Below are 18,160 nucleotides of genomic sequence, written 5' to 3' on the forward strand. Positions count from 1 at the left end.
GAGAGCTCAGATGTGCAGCTGGCTGGCTGGCCTAAGGACACTGGCATCCCTAGCTGGGAAGCCCCTGGCCATGGTCCTGGGGGGTGAAGCAGTGGAGCCATCAGGATGACAGCTCCACTAACTGGGGAAGTCTGACAGATTTGGTGGAACTGGGAGTCTAACGCAGTCTCCTGCTTCTGAACTGAGTTCCTGTAGAAAAGTTTTAGTTCACTTCCTGGAGCCATTGCTTGACTGGTCACCTTCCAACACTGTTGACCAAAGAATCCACTTGTCAGCCCTTGGGAGTTCCCACCACAGAGAGGCACATCAGCCTCTCTTTCAACAGTGTTTGACAAAGGCCCCATTCCTGGTTGAGGCCCTGAACAGGGAAGGAAGGTCCCACTGGGGCATGTCGTATGTACATAGAGAAAATTTTAAAATAAAAACAAAAAACAACTTCACGAGACACAGTGGCAGTCCTCCTGTTCCGACGTCCTTCCTGTTCCAGACGTTGTTCCTGGTGCCTCATGAGACATGAGATGGACAAGGGGGGGCCCAGTCTCACCTGGGACCTGCCCCATCCCTGTTCTCTCCTCTGTTCAAGGCAAGGTTGTGCAGGAAGAGGAGAATTTGCCACCAGGCACGGTCCCGGTGCTGCTGTCGCTGGAAAGAAAAGAGACCACCTCAATGCCAAACGCCCCTAACATGACAGGTTCCTTACCACTGCAGATAAAAGGTCACATCTATAGGTCACAAGACACCGCTTGCATGCAATCAGTCCAACACACTGCGGGGGGGGGGGGCGGAGAGGGGGGGGCGGCGGTGAGAAGGGGTACACGAGGGGGCCGGGAGGAGATAACTGGATTCTCCAAAAACAATTGCAGTTTTAACATTCAAAAGAAAAGACCAGGCTCCGTGTGCACCACGCACAAAGGATTAGACTGTTCTCCCTGCTCACAGGATTTTCCAGAGTTTAGCCAAGTGCTGCTTTTAATCAGATTGGCTCCTGAGCCCCCCAACCTCAGCTGCATGAACCACAAACTTGCTTCAGAGAGAAAGAGAAGGTCCCCTCCCCCCACGCCAAAGTAACACAGAGAACAAGGGGGAAACAGGGGGAGTGCCTCCATCTGCAAGTGATTTGACACTGTGAAGGTCAAAGGGTTAATCTTCAATTTAAACCACACTGCTGAAGCAGCAAAAATGTGATTTCATCCAGTACACACCACACACACACACACACACACACACACACACACACACACACACACACACTTACTTGTGCACCCCGCTCTCCCCCTCCCCAGCATCTCCAGCTCAGGGCTGCCCTTTTTATAGCGGCTCTTGACAATAAGTCATAAATAATCCCTCTTGGAGCACTTTCCTACTGACTGGAGCCAATTAAACGTTAAGCAAGAACATACTTGAAATCAAAACAAAAACAAAGAATGCACACCACGCTCTGGAGGTTATCCCAGGTCCTACTGTCAGGCTAGGAAGCAGAGGCAAAGTTCAGAGTGCAGTGGCTCACAGGTTGCTGCCTGGTATATCCTGCCCAAACAGGTACCTTTTCTCAGGGGCCAGAAGAGGCCTGGAAGGGACAAGTGGGTGCTGGAAGAGGCAGTCTTTGTTCTTTCCTTGTTGGCCAGAAGAGGAGGACTGGGTTGGGGCCTCTCCACAGGGTTCTTGGTGGATAGGGGGGATAAATATCCTAGTGTGCTGAGAAGGGCCAGCATGGACTGGCGTTGGATTCCTTCAGTGGTCCAGCCAGCGAGCAAGCATGTTGAAGGATGCAGAAGACCTGGACCCCATTTCTTTGAATGTCAACGCCATTGGCCCCCACCCAGCAATCCCTAACCACAGGGGAAAAGGACAGAGTAAGTCAGTGAGACAACTGGACCATGGGCCCAGGTTTCCTGGACTCACCAGTGCTTCGAGGTTCCATCCGGCCCCAGTCTCCCTGACCTCTTCCCATGCAACCCGCACGGTTCTCAGTCACAAAGAGTTGTGCAGTGTCCACCCTAGGCTGACCTCAGGGCCGGGCCGACCCAGGTGAACACAGAACAAGCCATATTCACGGCCGGAGCACTCCTCTTTCCCCTATGGAAGAGACTGGAAAACAACCTGCAGGCTGGGGGCACCGCGCCTGCCAGCCGGGTAAGGGAAGTTGGGCGTGCCACAGAGAGGCCTGGCAGACTCACTGGGGAGACTGATGGCTTCCTCGTGTTTTGTAAACAAAGATGAGTAAAAAGAGGAAACACACCCGGCTTAGCAAAATCTGGTTAGAGTAGAACAGCGTGAAAATGGACGCAGCTGTGAACCTGGAAACTCAGGCCTGCAGCAGCTGGGCACAGGACCCCTTCGCTGCCTCCCCTCCCCAGCAGCTGCCCAGGACAGGTGCAAAGGTCATGTGCAGAACAGGAGACTCCAGGAAAAGACGGTGCATTCCACATCTCCCAGGTGCCTGTTTAGAAAGGCCAAGTGGCAAAGACGAGCGTGAAGCAGCAGTATTAACTGTGGAGTGTGTGCCAGTCTCCACACCGAGTGCTCCAAGCCTTTGCTTCTCAAAGTGCAGTCCCTGGGCCAGCAACCTCAGTGTCACCTGGGAGCTCACTACAAATGCAGACCCACCAAATTAGATGGGCTCCCCAGGTGTCTGGGAAGCCCTCTTCTGTGCATCTTAAACTCCTGTGCTCCTCTCAAAACCCTGCGAAGTGGGTATACATTATCATTCCTGCCACGCATAATGAGAGTTAGGTAACAGTCACCACTGAGGTGGGAAGTGGCAGGGCTAGAGCAAATCCAGACTGTCTGGAAGAGAACTATCTGACCCTACAGAAATACCCTTCTTTCTTCCCTTTTTTTTTTGGAGCGGGGTGAGGTGTCCTACTATGAATTGAACTCAGGGCCTTCTACTACTTGCTCCACACCCCCAATCCTCTTGCCTTCGGTTTGTTTTTCAGATAGGCTCTCCAGCTTTTGCCCTCGTGCTGAGATCTTCCTACTTAGCCTCCCACGTAGCTGGGATTACAGGGCATGTGCCACCATGTATGCTGCTTATCTTTCTTTACACCAAAGCAGATTTTCCCGCTTTGCCGCCATTAAATCATCCCAAAACACTTCATTGGCCAATGATTTGGGGCCTGGGCCAGTCCTATCTCTGACTGTTTTAATTCCTCCCAAAATCCACTAATAGAGGCCACCTCTGCCTGGGTAATTTCCTGGGTCCTGTAGTCTCTGGGGATGAAGCTAGGCAATTGCCTTATTCCATCTTTTGCGGGTGTGTGGGGCCGTAGAAGCAGCTGTGGCCCAGTGAGTATTCAGACAGACGGCTGAAGGTTTGCAAGGGACTTGGGCAGGCATAAGTATGGGAGGCAGCGCACACCAGCCAATCCATGGGAAGAATCCCGTTCTGTGGCTCTGCCTGCGACAGTCCTCAGTGGAAGGAAGGTACCAAGGGTGGTGACTGGATCCTGACACTGGAATCCCAGGGCCTGGCTTTAGGCTGGATCTCCCACTAACCTTGCTTGATTTGTAAGGAAAACGCAGGTGTCATATTAGGTCCTTGGTTTCCGAACCCAAGCATGTCACAAAAGCAGGTGAGATGCTGCTGTAAACAGAGTCCTCAGCCCCTCCTAGCTACAGGGTCAGATTCTCCAGGGAAGGGGTCCAGGAAATTTATATACTGAACCAGCTCCCTAGGTCACATTTTAAAAATCAGAAGTAACATTTATTGTACCTATTAATCGCAAAAACAAAGCTGGAAAATGCAAGAAATTACAGAGGAGAAGGTAAAATCACTTATAGCCCTACAACCTAGAAGAAAAAAACCACTTGATAATTTGCTGCCTTCTTCAGTGGCTTCCAACCTTTTTTCACCAAAGCAATGCCTTGCCCTGTGGCCAAGCCTGGGGTAAATTCTGTCCAGGTGTCTCTAGAGCAGCCAGGCCACAAACAGGCTCTTGGAAACCACTGAGAGGTTTGTCACCACAATTATCTTTAGGATCATAATTCAGCATGCCAACGACTGAATCCCACCAGCCTTGTAGGGCCTAGGTGGTTCTGGAGCCCAGCAAGGGAGGCCTGGGGGCCCATCCCAGGCCCAGGAGCCCTCCCTGGGCTCCAGCAGAGCCACACATACTGCTCTTAGCCCTTTCCTGCCACAGGGCAACCCCCAGAAGGAAACCAAGCTGCCTTACACCAAGAGAATCAAAGAATCCCCTGAATATGAGCAACAGCAATAAATAACATATTTTCTAACACTTAAACAAAAGGGACTGGCGAGAAAGAAAAAGAACTTGAAAGAAGGCCAGAGAGAGAAACAGTGAGGAGGAAGGAAATCGGCCTTCACTGAACAGGATGAGGGATACAAAGACACCAAAACACCACAGAGCATGGGTCCCCAGGAGGGTGTGGAGGAGAAGGGAGAAGGAAAGGGGAACCAGGAAAGAGCATGCTGGCCTCTGGCTCGGGCACCTGGCTCTTCGCCCAGCACACAATCTGAGGTCACTGAGGGCAAACTCCTGGAGCAAGGCCCAGCTCTCCAGATCTGACAAGAGTGCCCCCTCGGAATGGAGGTTCCCGAGAAAGCACAGTTGGAGGCCCAGGGGTGAAGGGCTGGGAACGGGAAATGGAAAGCTTATCCCAGAGTGCTCAGACTCACAGAGCCTTGGGCCAAGGAACAGAGGGAAGAAGAGTGAATGCCCAGGGCTGAGCGTTGGCCTCAGCTGAGAGAGTGCAGGCAGTGCCAACCTCGCCTGGGTCAGCCTCTTTTCCGCTGTGGCATTGTGACAAGTGCTTAATCCCCACTATGTGCAAGGCACTACTACTGAACACTTGGTCACTCATCCTATACAATGGGGCACATGGAGTGCACACAGTAGGTGCTCAACCAGTACACATGGGACTGACTACAGAAGAGGCACTTGTCCGAAGCCAGGAACAACTGACGTCTGGCCAGGTCAAAAAAAAATGTCCTTTATCCAATAGACCAACTAGTAAAAGGTTTTCCAATAAAAAGCTGGTTAAGGGACCTGATAGGCTTGTGTTACATAAATCCAACTGTTCTATCCCACACGGCCTTGGCACTAAGCACAAAGCCTGCTCCCAGCCCTCCCCGGGCCTCTCCCTGTTCACATGCAATTCACACCCTCTGGGGGCTTTGAGTGTCACCAGGTTGCTCCTGCACAGCTAAGTCCCCTCAAAGAACTGGAGGAAGCAGCCAGCCATACTGCACATGGCTCTCAGAGGACCCAACAATTTGTACTGTCTCAGGCTTGAGCCAGACTGTTTCCTATCTTCTTACTGGACCCCCCCGCGGAGAGCTGGGACAGAGGAAGGAAAAGGGTCATGGATGCCATTTTACAGATGGGGAGACGAGGGCTCATCCCAAACAAGTGGGATAAGTTCTTGGAGCCTCTGACTCCAACGCCATGTTCTTTCCCTAAAATAACACAGTGTATTTACTCACTCTGGAAATATTACCTTTGCAAAGAGAATGACTGCTAACCTACAACCTGAGTATATTCAAAGACATTGTTTCCAGATCATTAACTATTTAGAAAGGATGATATGGGCCAGAAAAAAAAAAAATAACCCTTTAGGAGGCAGAGCTAACTGAAAATCAAACAGAAATAAAGCAGCTAAGACTGATCTGAAATTAGAACTTCAGACTACATTCTGAAACTATGGTGATTTTCTTTAAAATGCAGGATTGTATAGACTCTACATTACCGGGGGACCCACACTCTAGAAAGTGAAGTTTTCTCACCCTTCACTGTCCCCTGCCAATTCTAAAATTCTAAAATTCTAAAATTCCTTCAGGCCAGGCCGGAAGGACAGAGCCCTGCAGCAGAGGGCAGGAGCAGAAGATAAGGGCAATCTTAGGAAATTCAACTAAGGAGAAGTTGGGCAGATGTTTTGGCTCCATCTAGTAAACTTTTACCAAGCATCCAGCTGAATTAAGAGTTACAAGGGATACACAGGTGATTCAGATAGAAGCCTTGTCCTCAATTATTTTACACGGTATGGAAAGGAAAGCAAGCACTCAGAACTAAGTATTACACGAGGCCGAACAGATTGAGACAATAAGCAACAGCTTTCTGCAATGTGTTTGTTAAGAAGCAGGGATGAGGCGGTAGGACAATGATGGATTTAGAATCAATCAAATCCATACAACTCCAAGTTCAGCCACTAACAGTGAAACAGGCGCATCACCTGCTTCTCTGAACTCCTATTTCCTATGACATGGGAACAATGGGATTGAGAAGTGTAAGGTTGCTCTGAGATTAAAATATAAAAATATGCATCAAGCCCCAGGCCTAATGGCAGCACTGAGTAGCCTGCCCGTCCCTGGTGAGCACAAGGACAACCTGGGGCCCACTTCACCTGGCTGAGCGTTTCCCTGGACATGCTTGGCTCATGAGTCTGCCCGAGGAGCAACGCCTTCTTGGCAGACTCCTGAAGTCTTAGGACATTCTGGACTTTCTACTCTGAGATTGGCCAAAGTAGCCTGAGGCACTTGGACCCAGAATCTAGGCTGCCAAGCTAAGCCAGGGATGCTAACACCTGGGGTCCCTGAAGGCCCCTGCCCCAGACTGTTTCTGACGCAGACACCAGGGGAACCAGCAACGTGGCAAAACGGAAAAGGAAATACTACTTGCCAAGAGCTTCCTCAGACCAGCCAGCAGCGCTAACAGGATGTGGAAGCCACCATCTCAACACCAATTGCTTCTCCAAGGAAGCAGGGCAGCCTGAGGCAAAGGTTTCTCCTTGGAGATAGCGGGGCTCCCCCAACACACTGGATCTAACCATTGGGGGGTAGACAGCCTGGTGGCCAACTGGGCTGTGCCACCACCAAGGTCCCCACCTTCATAGCCTGGAGGTAGGAACTAACTACTGAGTCCCTTACCCAAGTTTCCAGGGATCACTTTGTGTTTCGGTCCTCCATCCCAGAACAGTTCTGTGAGACCACTGGGCAACTTCCTAAGAGCTCAGGAGGAAAAAGTGACATGCACCCATCAAAGAGGAGCCAGAGGGGATGAAGGAGGGGCCTGTGGAGAAGGAACTCAAGGCTCTTGGGGCCTCTGCAGCTGGCTGTTCTTGTCCTGTTGGTGGCCAGTTAGGCAGGGCAAGGCACTCTGGGAATGGATAAAGGCAGGACCCTCCTCTGGGCACACAGGCTGACTGTTCTTGTTCTGGTCACGGAACATGTCCTCCTGGCTGCCGGAAGTGGATCAAAAGGCAGACCAGGCATTTTTCTTTATCTTCCTTTGTGTCTCCCCCAGTCCCCTCCTCTCATCATTGCCCTCCCCCACAAAACACACACACACCACAGCCAACTCCCATCCTCACAGTCTGTCTTGGGGGGCAGGAAGGGATGAACTGTCCGGAACTACAAGGCCCTTCTGGAAGAGAGAGCAGTCAGGTGCAGAGAGTGTGGGGAACTCAGCCTCTAGTCTGCCACGCTGATGACTCAGAAGCTAAATATAGCTAGTGATATAAACAGAGCCAGCCACAGAGCAAACACAGGGCCCCCAAGCCCCAGTGCTGGCTCTCACGCACACTGGCTCTTTGCAGCCCCTCCCCCAGCCTCACTCTTCCCCTGGCACTGTCCCGAGTGGATCTCCCACTCCTGCGACAGAGGCTGAACTTCCTGGGGGCCCTTCTCACTCTAGGGCAAATCTCTGAGAAGCCCCATGCAGGGCCGTCTCATTTAGAGCCCGAGCTACCTCTGATCACCACGGAGAGCATCCTAACAGGTCAGGAAGCAGTCAGGGACTCCCTGAACAAAGGATCCAGGCTGCTGGGCAAGAGGCTGCTAGCTAATAAACATAGCTTGCAAACAACTTCCAAGAGAGCTCCCCAGGAATTACAAAGCCAGGGCCAAGCAAAACCCCCAAACTCTCTCTTTTTCTTTTTAAGTGGAACTGGGGTTTGAACTCAGGGCTTCACACTTGCAATGCAGGTGCTCTACCACTAAAGCCACACCTCCAGTCCATTTTGCTCTGGTTATTTTGGAGATGGGGTCTCATGAACTAGTTGCCAGGCAATGGCAAATCCTCCTGAGCTCAGCGTCCTAACTGGCATGAACCAGCGCCTGGCCCAAACTCATCTTTTAACACATTTCCAAAAGTGTCCAATTGCCCATACCTTAAAAATTTATCTTTGTTTTTTGTGGTGCAGGGGATCAAGCCCAGGGCCTCACATGTGCTAGGCAAATATTCTACCATGGAGCTACAACCCCCCCCCCCCAGCCTGATGGCTATTTATATTACAATTCCCAAAGGTCTTTCTCAACCCCTCTGCCAGGTATGCATTGGAACCCCAGGCCAGGAGGGGCTAAATGATTCACCCATGAACACAGAGTGTGTAAGTGGGAGCTGGGATTTTAATCCAGATCTGCCTGCAACCAGGATTCTTCCTGTGATACTACAGCTGAAGTGATCTCACCTTGAGTGACTAAAATTTCCTCAGATTTCATTTTCCAAAAAGTCTAATTACTATTCAGGGTATTTCTGAATCTGATTTTTCTGAATGGAGCTATTCCTGATCCAAATGAAAAAGCTATCCCCAACATGAAGAATTCCAACTTTCTTGTAAGTTTACTCACTTAGTGGAATACAGCACTTACTTATTTGAGAATTCTTGGTTTGTTTTGTTTTGTTGAGACAGGGTCTTATTATGTAGCTCAGGGTGGTTTCGAACTCATGATCCTCCTGCCTCAGCCTCCCAAGTGCTAAGATTAGAGACAGGAACTACCATTCTTGGCAATTTGTTTGCTTCTTAACATTACCCAGAGATATCCCCACAAATTTAAAGATAGGCCACCAGGCCACGAGACTTTCCCAAGGGGAGGAAAAACAGTTACTGCTTCTCTGTAAGCCCTAATTGAAGAGACAAGGCATGGAGAATGGAAAGGAGTTAAGGCTCAAACTTTCTGGCCAGGGCAGCTCATGAGCTCAGTTAAAAACTGAATATGCACCTTCTTCCTCCACACAAGAAACTCAAGAGCCACAGGAACACTGAGATGCCACCCTCACAGAACCCATGTGAAGTGCCCCACCATCAATGGACCATCAGGGATCCCTATTGCAGCCTGTCAGCCCAAAAGGAACAAAGAGTTTTGGGAATTTTCCCCCCTGACTCAGCACATGGAGGCAAAGCTCGTGTCAAGGTTTGGAAAAGCTTACTTCAACTTGGCATGGTGGCACACATCTGTAATCCCAGTACTCAGCAGGCAGAGGTAGGAAAATGGCAACTTGGAGGTCAGTGAGACCCTGTCTCACCAGTTAGTCCTCCCCCTCCAAAAACAGAAAAAAAGAAAGTTTTACCTCTACTCACTCCACCTACAACTTTGCCGCTGCTTTGGAAATCCAAACAGGTAACAGTGAGCAGCCGGTGACTCTGATTCTGCCTCAGATTCTTGCTGTGTATACAGAGGCGCCACCTGGACCAGTCACTTGGGTTCCAGGTTAGTCTTCCACCTAGCAGCACCCTCAGGAAATATGCTGAGACGATGGACAGTGGTGGCCCAGAAACTGACACCAAGGGAATTTGGAACTTGTCTCTGGGGCCATGTCGGCATGCTATGCTATCCTACCTCATCATCATGTCTCCTCCCTCTGCTCCACATCTCTAAGGGAGGAGTCCCCTGTGCAGAGAAAAAACTAACTGAAGTCTGCAACCAAGGACAAAAGTGGGGAGCTCACACTCCTGACACAACAGGCCTGACACTCTCAGATCTGGGGGAAAGGAAAGGGGTACTCAGGCCTCCCCTTTACTGCCTCTAGGTTGCCTCTCTCAGGCCTCTAAATTCATCCCACAATGACAGGGAACAACTATCATTCTCTGAGGAGGAATAAATGCAACAAAAAGGCTGGTGGAGTGGCTCAAGTGGTACAGCGGCTGCCTAGCAAGTGTGAGGCCCTGAGTTCAAACTTCAATACCGAAAAAAAAAAGTAGGTGTGACAACAGTACTTTCTAGATATGAAACTATTAGACCATAGTTTATGTAAGATTCAAGTTCAGAAAATGACTCACTTTTTAAAGGCAGCTGCTAAAAGGCGTCATAGTGCTATTGGTCCGTCTGCCTGTGGCCATCAGCCTGACCCTTAGTGGGGAAGGAGGGATCAAAACAAGAGGATTGGGGAGAATTCTCCAAGAAAAAGACAAAAAGCCTGTCTCAATGTAATGGGAAATTTGGGAGAACAGCAGTCAGCTGTTCCCCTGAAGGCAGAATAGGGGGCTGACAGGAGGAACAGAGAGGGAGAGGGAACTTGGGAGCCACTGTGGAGTGAGGTGCAGCGCAGGGGAGCCTCTCCCGCAGTTCTCCACCACTTTCTCTTCTCCTCTGCTGGGATGGCTCTGGCTGAGAGGATGACATCCTGTCTACAACTGACCAGTGCCCTCAACTAAGCCAGGGTTCAGCTGGGTTGGGGGAGGCCTCCAGCCTGTTCTCAAACCCATGAGAGCTCACCAATGGACAGAGGAACATTCTGGAAGCAACTGTTGAGAGCAGTCAGATTACTGTGAATGCTGCCTTCCAACTGTCCTCTAGGTGAGGCTAGATAGCCACTGTGTCCTTCCATCCTCATCAGTACCAGGGCCAGAAGCCATGAACTGGGCTCTGCCATGGGCCTGTGCCACCAAGATGGAGTGGATAAGTGGCAGGAAGGAGGCCAAGAGACTGCAAGCAAGAATCAGAGGGACCAAGCCCAGTGGCTCACACCTGTAATCCTAGCTACTTGGGAGGCTAAGATCAGGAGGACCATGGTTCAAGGCCAGACTGGGCAAACAGTTCAAGAGACCCCATCTCCAAAATAAACCAGAACAAAATGGACTGGAGGTGTGGCTCAAGCAGCAGAGTACCTGCTTTGCAAATGTGAAGCCCTGAGTTCAAACCCTGGGAGTCCACACATGGACCAAAGGGGTAACTTTAAGTCGAGTTCCCACAAAATGCTTCAAGAGGAAACAGGGACCACAGTGGGTGCCAAGGCTGCCTTATAATCTAAGCATCAGGCTGTCCTCCTTCCTGGTCACTGAGGCCTGGGACAGCTTACCAGGACCAGGGGTAACCCCAAGTCTCCCTTGGAACTCCTTGGCAGAGAGCTTAGGAATATGGTAACCTGTCTCCTCACCCGCCATGGCCTGTTTTTGGGAAACCCATGGTCAATTCCTCTTCCCCTTGGTGCTGGCAATGGTTTGATCTTTAAGGCAAACTTACTACTACCAGTAAGTCTCTTCTGCTCACCTGAAGTTACCCAACCAACCTCAGCGTCTGCCCAGTCCTGTAGTTATTTATTCCTTTGGTTTGTAGACAGACAGACAGACAAGACACACACACACACACACACCCAGAAGTAGGGCAAGTGTTCATTTCCCGGTGTTGTGGCTTTGCCAAGGCGGTGGCTGTGCAAGCATGGATCCAGCCTCAGGCTCCTGTCCCTGTGTTGGCAGTCATCCAGAAAACCAGCCTGGAGTGGAAGGGTTAAGCGCCTGGGGACCCAGCACAGACAGCGGCTGCTCGGCTGCTGTGAAGCCTGACGGCCTGCAGCCCATGGCACAGAGGGCTCCTCCAGCACGAGCCTGCCAGCCGCCGCCTTTGTTGATGGTCTCTGCCACATGCTCGGCTGACACAAGATGCTCCGCCCTGGCGGGGCTGGTGCCAGGTTGCCGGCCAAGCACCCGGCAGAGCGCCCGGCCGGCCGCAGGTCAGGGGAGACTCTCGGAGGTTCACTCTCCAGAGTCCCAGGCCCGGTTCCCAGACACAGACAGTGAGGAGTGGCTCCCCAGCTGCAAAGTGTCAGGTTTCAACCGGTTCCACCACTTCCCCCACTCAGGCCCCATCCCCTGGCCCGACTGCCCGTTTCCCACTGTACCTCAGCCAGACACCCCCCAACTGCCCAGTTTCACTGCAGCACCCTGAAAATCTTCCCCTTAGGTCTGCGAGAGGCAAGCCCCCCACCCTGGCCTGGAGAAGAGGTCACAGAGAGCCATCCCATCTGCAGGGTGGGATGGCAGCATCTCCCAGCTCCTGAGGGCAGACAGTTAACCAACTCCGAGCTGGGCGATGTGCCCTCATCCAGCCGTCCACCAGTTCACAGGACTGGCAACCGCCAAGACCAAACTCTGCAACAGACCCATAAGGCCTGGCAGGGAGTGGCTGACAAGAGGACAGAGGCAAGGCTATGGCCCCTAGCCCAGCAGGCTGAGCCCCTCCCAGCTCCCAGGCATACTTGCTGCACATGAAGCCGATGGAACTGGTCGGCAATGCACCGAAGCTTCCGGGCGATCTGTACTTCCACTCGATGTGGCCACTGCCCTTCTGGGGGCTGCTCCCCCAGGACCAAGCCTGCGGGGAAACTGGCAGGGAGAGGCAGGCGGTAGCCAGCATTGCCTGTGAAGACAGAGGACTCACATCTCAGTTCTCCCCCATTGCAACCATCCTCCCCAAGGCTGCCTGGTCCAGCCAAGACCCGGGGCTGAGGGTAAATGCTAGAATGGGAGGGAAAGGAAGCAATCTGTTTTTAGCTTAGACAGCTTGTCCTGCCCGCTGCCCAAGGGTATAAAAGTTAACGCAGGGGCTGGGAGGGCAGCTCAGTGATAGCTGAGTTCTTAGCACACGTGGGACCCTGAGTTCAATGTCCTGCACAAACACAACACAAAAAAAGTTGATGATGTTGGAAGAATAGAAAGGAACAGACCCATGGCCAGGTGTGGTGGCCATGCTTGCAATCCCAGCTACTTGGGAGGAAGAGATCAGGAGGATTGCTGTTGAGGCCAGCCTGGTCAAAAAAGTTAGCCAGACCTAATTTCAACAAATGAGCTGAGCATGGTGCCACATGGTGTAATCTCAGTTACTCAGAAGGAAGAGATAGGAGGATCTCAGTTGGAGGCTGGCCTCATACCTTATTGGAAAAATAACTAAAATGAAAAAAGGGCTAGGGGATGACGCAAATGTTAGAGTACCCACCTAGCAGGTGTGAAGCCCTGAGTTCAAACCCCAGTACTGCCAAAGGAAAAAAAAAAAGGAAGGAATAGACCCAGCCTTCTCAATTCTCCACTGTCCGTGCAAGGCAGCGAGTAAGTGTGCGAGACATGCCAATCTTCCGTCCTAATTTCTCATGCTATACTTGACCACACTTTATTAATTTTTTATTCATGTAGCAGCAGGTTGAAGCTCTTCTCTGGAAAAATCTCCAGAGCTCCCGAGTTAAGCAAAGACAGAGACAGAAAAACAGAATGCAAAGCGTCTACTTTTTTGGTGCAGTAGAGAAACACTGGGCTGAACACCTGGAGTTCTAGGCAGTGGTACAAAAGCAAGGAAGAGAAAACTGCTGAGACCCACGGACCAGCCAAGTTCCTCTCTGGAGGCCGCGGGCAAGTCCTGGGCACCAGAGCAGGATGCTCCCTGGTGCTGGTGCTAGAGAGGCCGCTAGGGGCGCCAGCCTGTCGTCCTCTCCCTCCCCCCACTCCTCCTCCCCATCCCTCATTCTCCTCTCAGCTTCCCCTCCTCCCACCGGGTCCAACTTCAACTTCTCAGACTCCCGCCAGAACGGCTTTATCAGAAGTGCCTAGGGGCACTTCCCTCTGGGAATTACTGTCTCCTCAGTCTGCACGGGCAGACACAGCAGGATGGTCTCTGACCTTTACCCTCCCTCTGCAAGCCAGCGTGCTAAAAGAAGAAAACAGACAGTGTCTAGCCCTGCCCTTTTGCCATAAAACAAACCATTTAAGCCCACAAATGAAGGGGTCTTGTCTGATTTAGCCTTGGAAACAGCCCCTCTGCTGGCATCGTGCCCAGGTAGGCCCAACTTCCTTCTCCAGTTCCCCTTTCAAGCACAGAAAGTCCCAAGTGACAACTGGGGACCACCTTCTACCTTCAGGAACCTTCTGTACCAGAACTGGCTTGGGTTTTTCCTGAGTGTAAACAGCAAGTCACAGATTCCCTAAACTTCTCTAGGGTAACATTCGCTACTTTACGGAAGGCAAGTCACTAGCAGGACACAAAAAGGTTGGGTCACTCAAGGGGCATAGGATGTCAAAGGAGATACCACGGACCCAAGAATCCCTCAGGAAGAGCTGACAACTCTGCTCTTTTGGGCACCTGAGCACAGATGAGAAGCAACAACAAGCAGAGAAGCAAAGATGGAAAGTTGAGGAATGGAGCCCCCCCCCCCCCACACACGCAAGATTTGGGGAAGGAAATAGCAGAGGGCAGGTTTGGGGAGGGAAAGTCCCCTCTTTTTCCCCTTCTCTATGGGAAGAATCCTGAGGCTAACAGCACTCACCATAAAAGAGTCGCTGGGGCTCCTCAGTGACCCCACAGGGCAGCATGACACCCTGGCTGGGGGAGGCTGGGCTGAGGGTCTGGGTGGCCTTGTCTTCCTGGCTGGTGGGTCGAAGCCCAGGACCACAGCAGTGGGTGAGTGGGAAGAGTTGAAGCCGGCCTAGCGGGCAGTCCAGCTGGCTCTGGGCAAACAGGTCTGCAGAGAGCAAGCGCCCAGGCTGGGTCCCCGGCTCCCCGTCCTCTGCTTGGAACACATCATCCTCCAGCTCCTCTACACACTGAGGCGGCTCCAATTCCCCTGTCAGGTAGCAATGGAGACATCTAGGGTGCTGCCCCACCCAGGCCACAGTTGGAAGGACAGGCCTCCCTTCCTTTCTTTCCTGCTCCCCTTATTTGAGGGAGCCAGGTCAGGTTCTGATGACACACAACCTTGCTCATAAAAATATTGCCAAGGGTGAGACCCACCACCTGAAATGTGGACTGCCTCAACATTCAGGGCCTCTCCACATCTCTTCCCTGGGGCCACCAGTCACCCTTCTGCTTCCCCTCTCTCCTCTGACCTTGGCTGGCCACAAAGTTTGACTGACTGCGAGAGTTGTGAAAAGTAGCAGAGGTAGGCTCAGGTGCTACCACTATGCAGGGTACCTGAGAAAATACAAGCAAGACCAGCCTCTGCAAGTGGTAGTGAGAGCAAAAGGTGGCAGAGACTGGCTGTACACACAGTGCTCAACACACACACACACACACACACACGTACACACAGTGCTCAACACACACACACGTACACACAGTGCTCAACACACACACACACACACACACACACACACACACACACACACACACACACACACACACACACACACTGCCCTCCAAGCCCTCATCTCAGTCTGAGCTGAGTTCCAGGATCAGCAGCAAAAACAAAAGGCAGCAATCCCAGGGCAGCCAGGTTCCCTCCAAACCTGCTAAGCCCCGCCCTACTGCCCAGCCACACTAGTCTCCACCCACTGCTTGCACAACACAACAGGCTGTGCCTGTCCAGAGTGTCCGGCCAGAGGGAATAAAGACCCAAGTGAGTCAACGCAGCCGCTCTCTCAGCTCTCCTCGAGCAGGGTAGCTCTGTCTGCCCGACACAGATTGGCCTCCAGGGTGGATCGTCCAGCCTCTCCTACCTCGGTCAGATCACTAATCTCTGTGACTTCAAATCCTCCTACCCCTGCCTCCCCCCGCAGCTTCCCATTCCTGCCAGCGCTGAACCTGGTAGGTGCAACGTGCCTCACAGAAGGAAGTGAAATTCAGCCCTGTCTCTATGACTTCACTCACTGCCTGCACTCTTCAGGTTGTTGATGACTTTCTCGGTGATAAAGTTCCTCTAGCTCCACCTGATGGCTCATGGAAGTGGGCACTCAGCAGACTCCCGGTGGCTCATAGAGGTTCCACCCAGCAGCTGGAGTTCCCAACCAGCTCCCCTTTTACAGCCCTGGGGCTACCAGAAGCAGCTACCACTTGAATGGCTAGGACAAAGCAAAGACAAAGTTTGTCCTGGTCAGGCTCAATTACAGATCTCCAGGAGCTCTGGCCCCCAGTATCTTGCCTTTGAAGAACAAGCCAAATGGTGTGTGGACTGGTGAGGTCTTTAAAGGAATCTCAGTTAAATTAAGAAATCTAAGTTCTCCAAGGTGCTTATTCAACAACCCTCCCCCTCCTCTCCTGGAGCTATGGTCCTGTCTGCCCTCTTCCCAGGAGAGTGAACCCATGCCTGCTACACGAAAAAGCTGACATCTTTGGATAGTGTTTCCCCAGGGGGGTGCGAGGGGGGGTCTAGCTTATCAGCAACAGGAAACAATGTTCATGAAAGGACCAAGTGCTGTCACCTGGTAGTGGCTCCCCTCCGGTCCTTCATTCCACCCTCCTCTTTGCAGGCTGGCAATCCCAACCTAAGAAGGGACGCTCCAGGCCAATCACAAGCAGGAGTTATTGTCTTGGTGTTTCCTTTGAAGCCTATCACCTCCCCTCCCCCTCCCAGCAAAGCCCCAAAGTTCAACCCTGGCCTAGACTGGACCGTGGGGGAGGTGCGGCCAGAGGGTGTGGCTCTGCGAGCTCCCGGGACCCCTCCCACTCTCCACAGGAACTGCAGGTGGCTCTCTGGTCGGTGGGAGTCTCCGGAGGGGTGCTGGGCAAGGCCAAGTGTAAACTGGGAACAACTAGAGACCCTCTGCTCCCTGAGCAGAAGTGCTGATGTCCAGATTGGTAGGAGGGGATACTTCCGCAGAATACTGCCCGGAATGCTTTATTCTGAGCAAAGGGAATTAGAGCCCGCCGCGGCCATCCCAGCGCCTAAGGGCTCGAGCAGGGATGCTGAACTTCGACTCCTCCTCCGCTTCGGAGCAGGGAGCAGCCAGACGCTCGCTCAACAGCGGCTGAGATCTTCACACACACACTCACACACACACACACACACACACACACACACACACACACACACCAGACCTGGGTGACTCCAGGGGAGAGTCTCGGCCTCCGAGTCGTGATGCCAGGGCTCTGCGCCAGGGTCCAGCGTGACGAGCACTCTCGGGGGCTTGGCGCCCAGACTCGATTGGGAAGGAGGGAAAAAGCCCAGCTGTTAAAGAGAGGCGACTTCAGACTCCGGCAGGGAGGCTGGATGCCCCACAACTCCCTGCCCTACCCCAAAGTCAGACCGAGAGGCCAAGCTGTTCTCGGGCGCCCAGATCTACTTAAGCAGTGCACCCCTCTTGCCCACCTGGACCCAACTCCTCCGAGAGCTCCAAGTTTCCTCTTGGAGCAGCGCGCCCAGATTTGGGTTCTGCATCCCATTCCCGCACCCCAGAGCCCAAGTTCCTCATGGTCATCCCAGATGCCCGCAGTCCAAACCCTTCCCGGGCCCCCACGCGCAGCGCAACTCCGCTCCCCACTTCCCCGAGGAGGTGCGATCCAATTCCGCCCGGCCCCCGGCCGCCCGCCGCTCACCGGGCTGCGGCGCGAAGCGGGTGGCGCGGGCTGGGGCGGCGGCGGCTGCGAGCGGGCGAGCGCGGAGGAGGCCACTGCGCACCGCGCGGTATTGTTTCCAAAATACGCCCGCTCGGGGCATCCCGCAAACAGCTGATGAGGCCCCGCCCCCCCGCGCGTCACGCCGACTACTGGCCAATGGCAAGTGGAGCCCCAAGTCCCGGGCTGGGCAGCTGCCAGGGACGGTCACCAATGTACTAACCTTCCCTTGGAAACATGATAAGGGGCCGAGTGAATTTCTGACCGCCGCCAGAAGCGCAATAGGAGCGCTGTCGCCCGCCTGGATTCCGTCTCTAACGCGGGCTTCAGAAGCGCCAGAGAGTCCCTGAGTTCTCCAGTAGATGGGCAGAGGGGGCGCCAAAGTGACTTTTGTCTTTTCGCGAATGGGCTGAGTGATTGCCGCGCATCCAGAGAGAGAAGGAACCGCGAGCGTGCAGTGGGTGCAAGTGGCGGGTCCCAGTGATGCGGCCTGGGGAAAAGCGCCCTCACGCCTGATGGGCGGCTCAGCCCTGAAGTCGCGGGAAGCCTGAGAACACGTGTGTTTGGCCCTGGTACTGAATGACGTTTGGATCGAGCGCATCCGCACAGCCAAAGGGGCCTTCAAGTCCTCTTCTTGCCTGGGCAGGAACACTCCAAGCGTCTGGCAGAGCAGAGGAGGGGAGGGGAGGGGAGAAAGGAGGAGGGGAGAAGAGCTCAAGAATGTGGGTCTGGCTGTGGTAGAGCCCCTGCCTAACAAGTGTGCGACCCCTGAGTTCAAACCCCCTTACCGGAAAAAAAAAAATCACTAATGTCCCAGTCTGGTGCCCAAGTGACTCACGCCTGTAATCCCAGGTACTCAGGAGGCAGCGATCAGGAGGCTCGTGGTTCGAA

The 18,160-nt window shown here is 53.0% G+C and overlaps 1 protein-coding gene across 1 annotated transcript; it reads right to left on the reverse strand.

The window, feature by feature from the left end:
* Positions 1–391: 391 nt before the first annotated feature.
* Positions 392–17,372, reverse strand: Bmf (Bcl2 modifying factor). Its single transcript, XM_020174859.2, is given in 6 exon segments — positions 392–642; positions 12,213–12,373; positions 14,268–14,564; positions 16,754–16,838; positions 16,840–16,883; positions 17,252–17,372. Coding segments are annotated over 6 exon segments (810 nt in total). The 3' UTR covers positions 392–540.
* Positions 17,373–18,160: the final 788 nt, after the last annotated feature.

This window comes from Castor canadensis, chromosome 2, assembly GCF_047511655.1.
Source record: "Castor canadensis chromosome 2, mCasCan1.hap1v2, whole genome shotgun sequence".
NCBI classification, from domain to species: domain Eukaryota; kingdom Metazoa; phylum Chordata; class Mammalia; order Rodentia; family Castoridae; genus Castor; species Castor canadensis.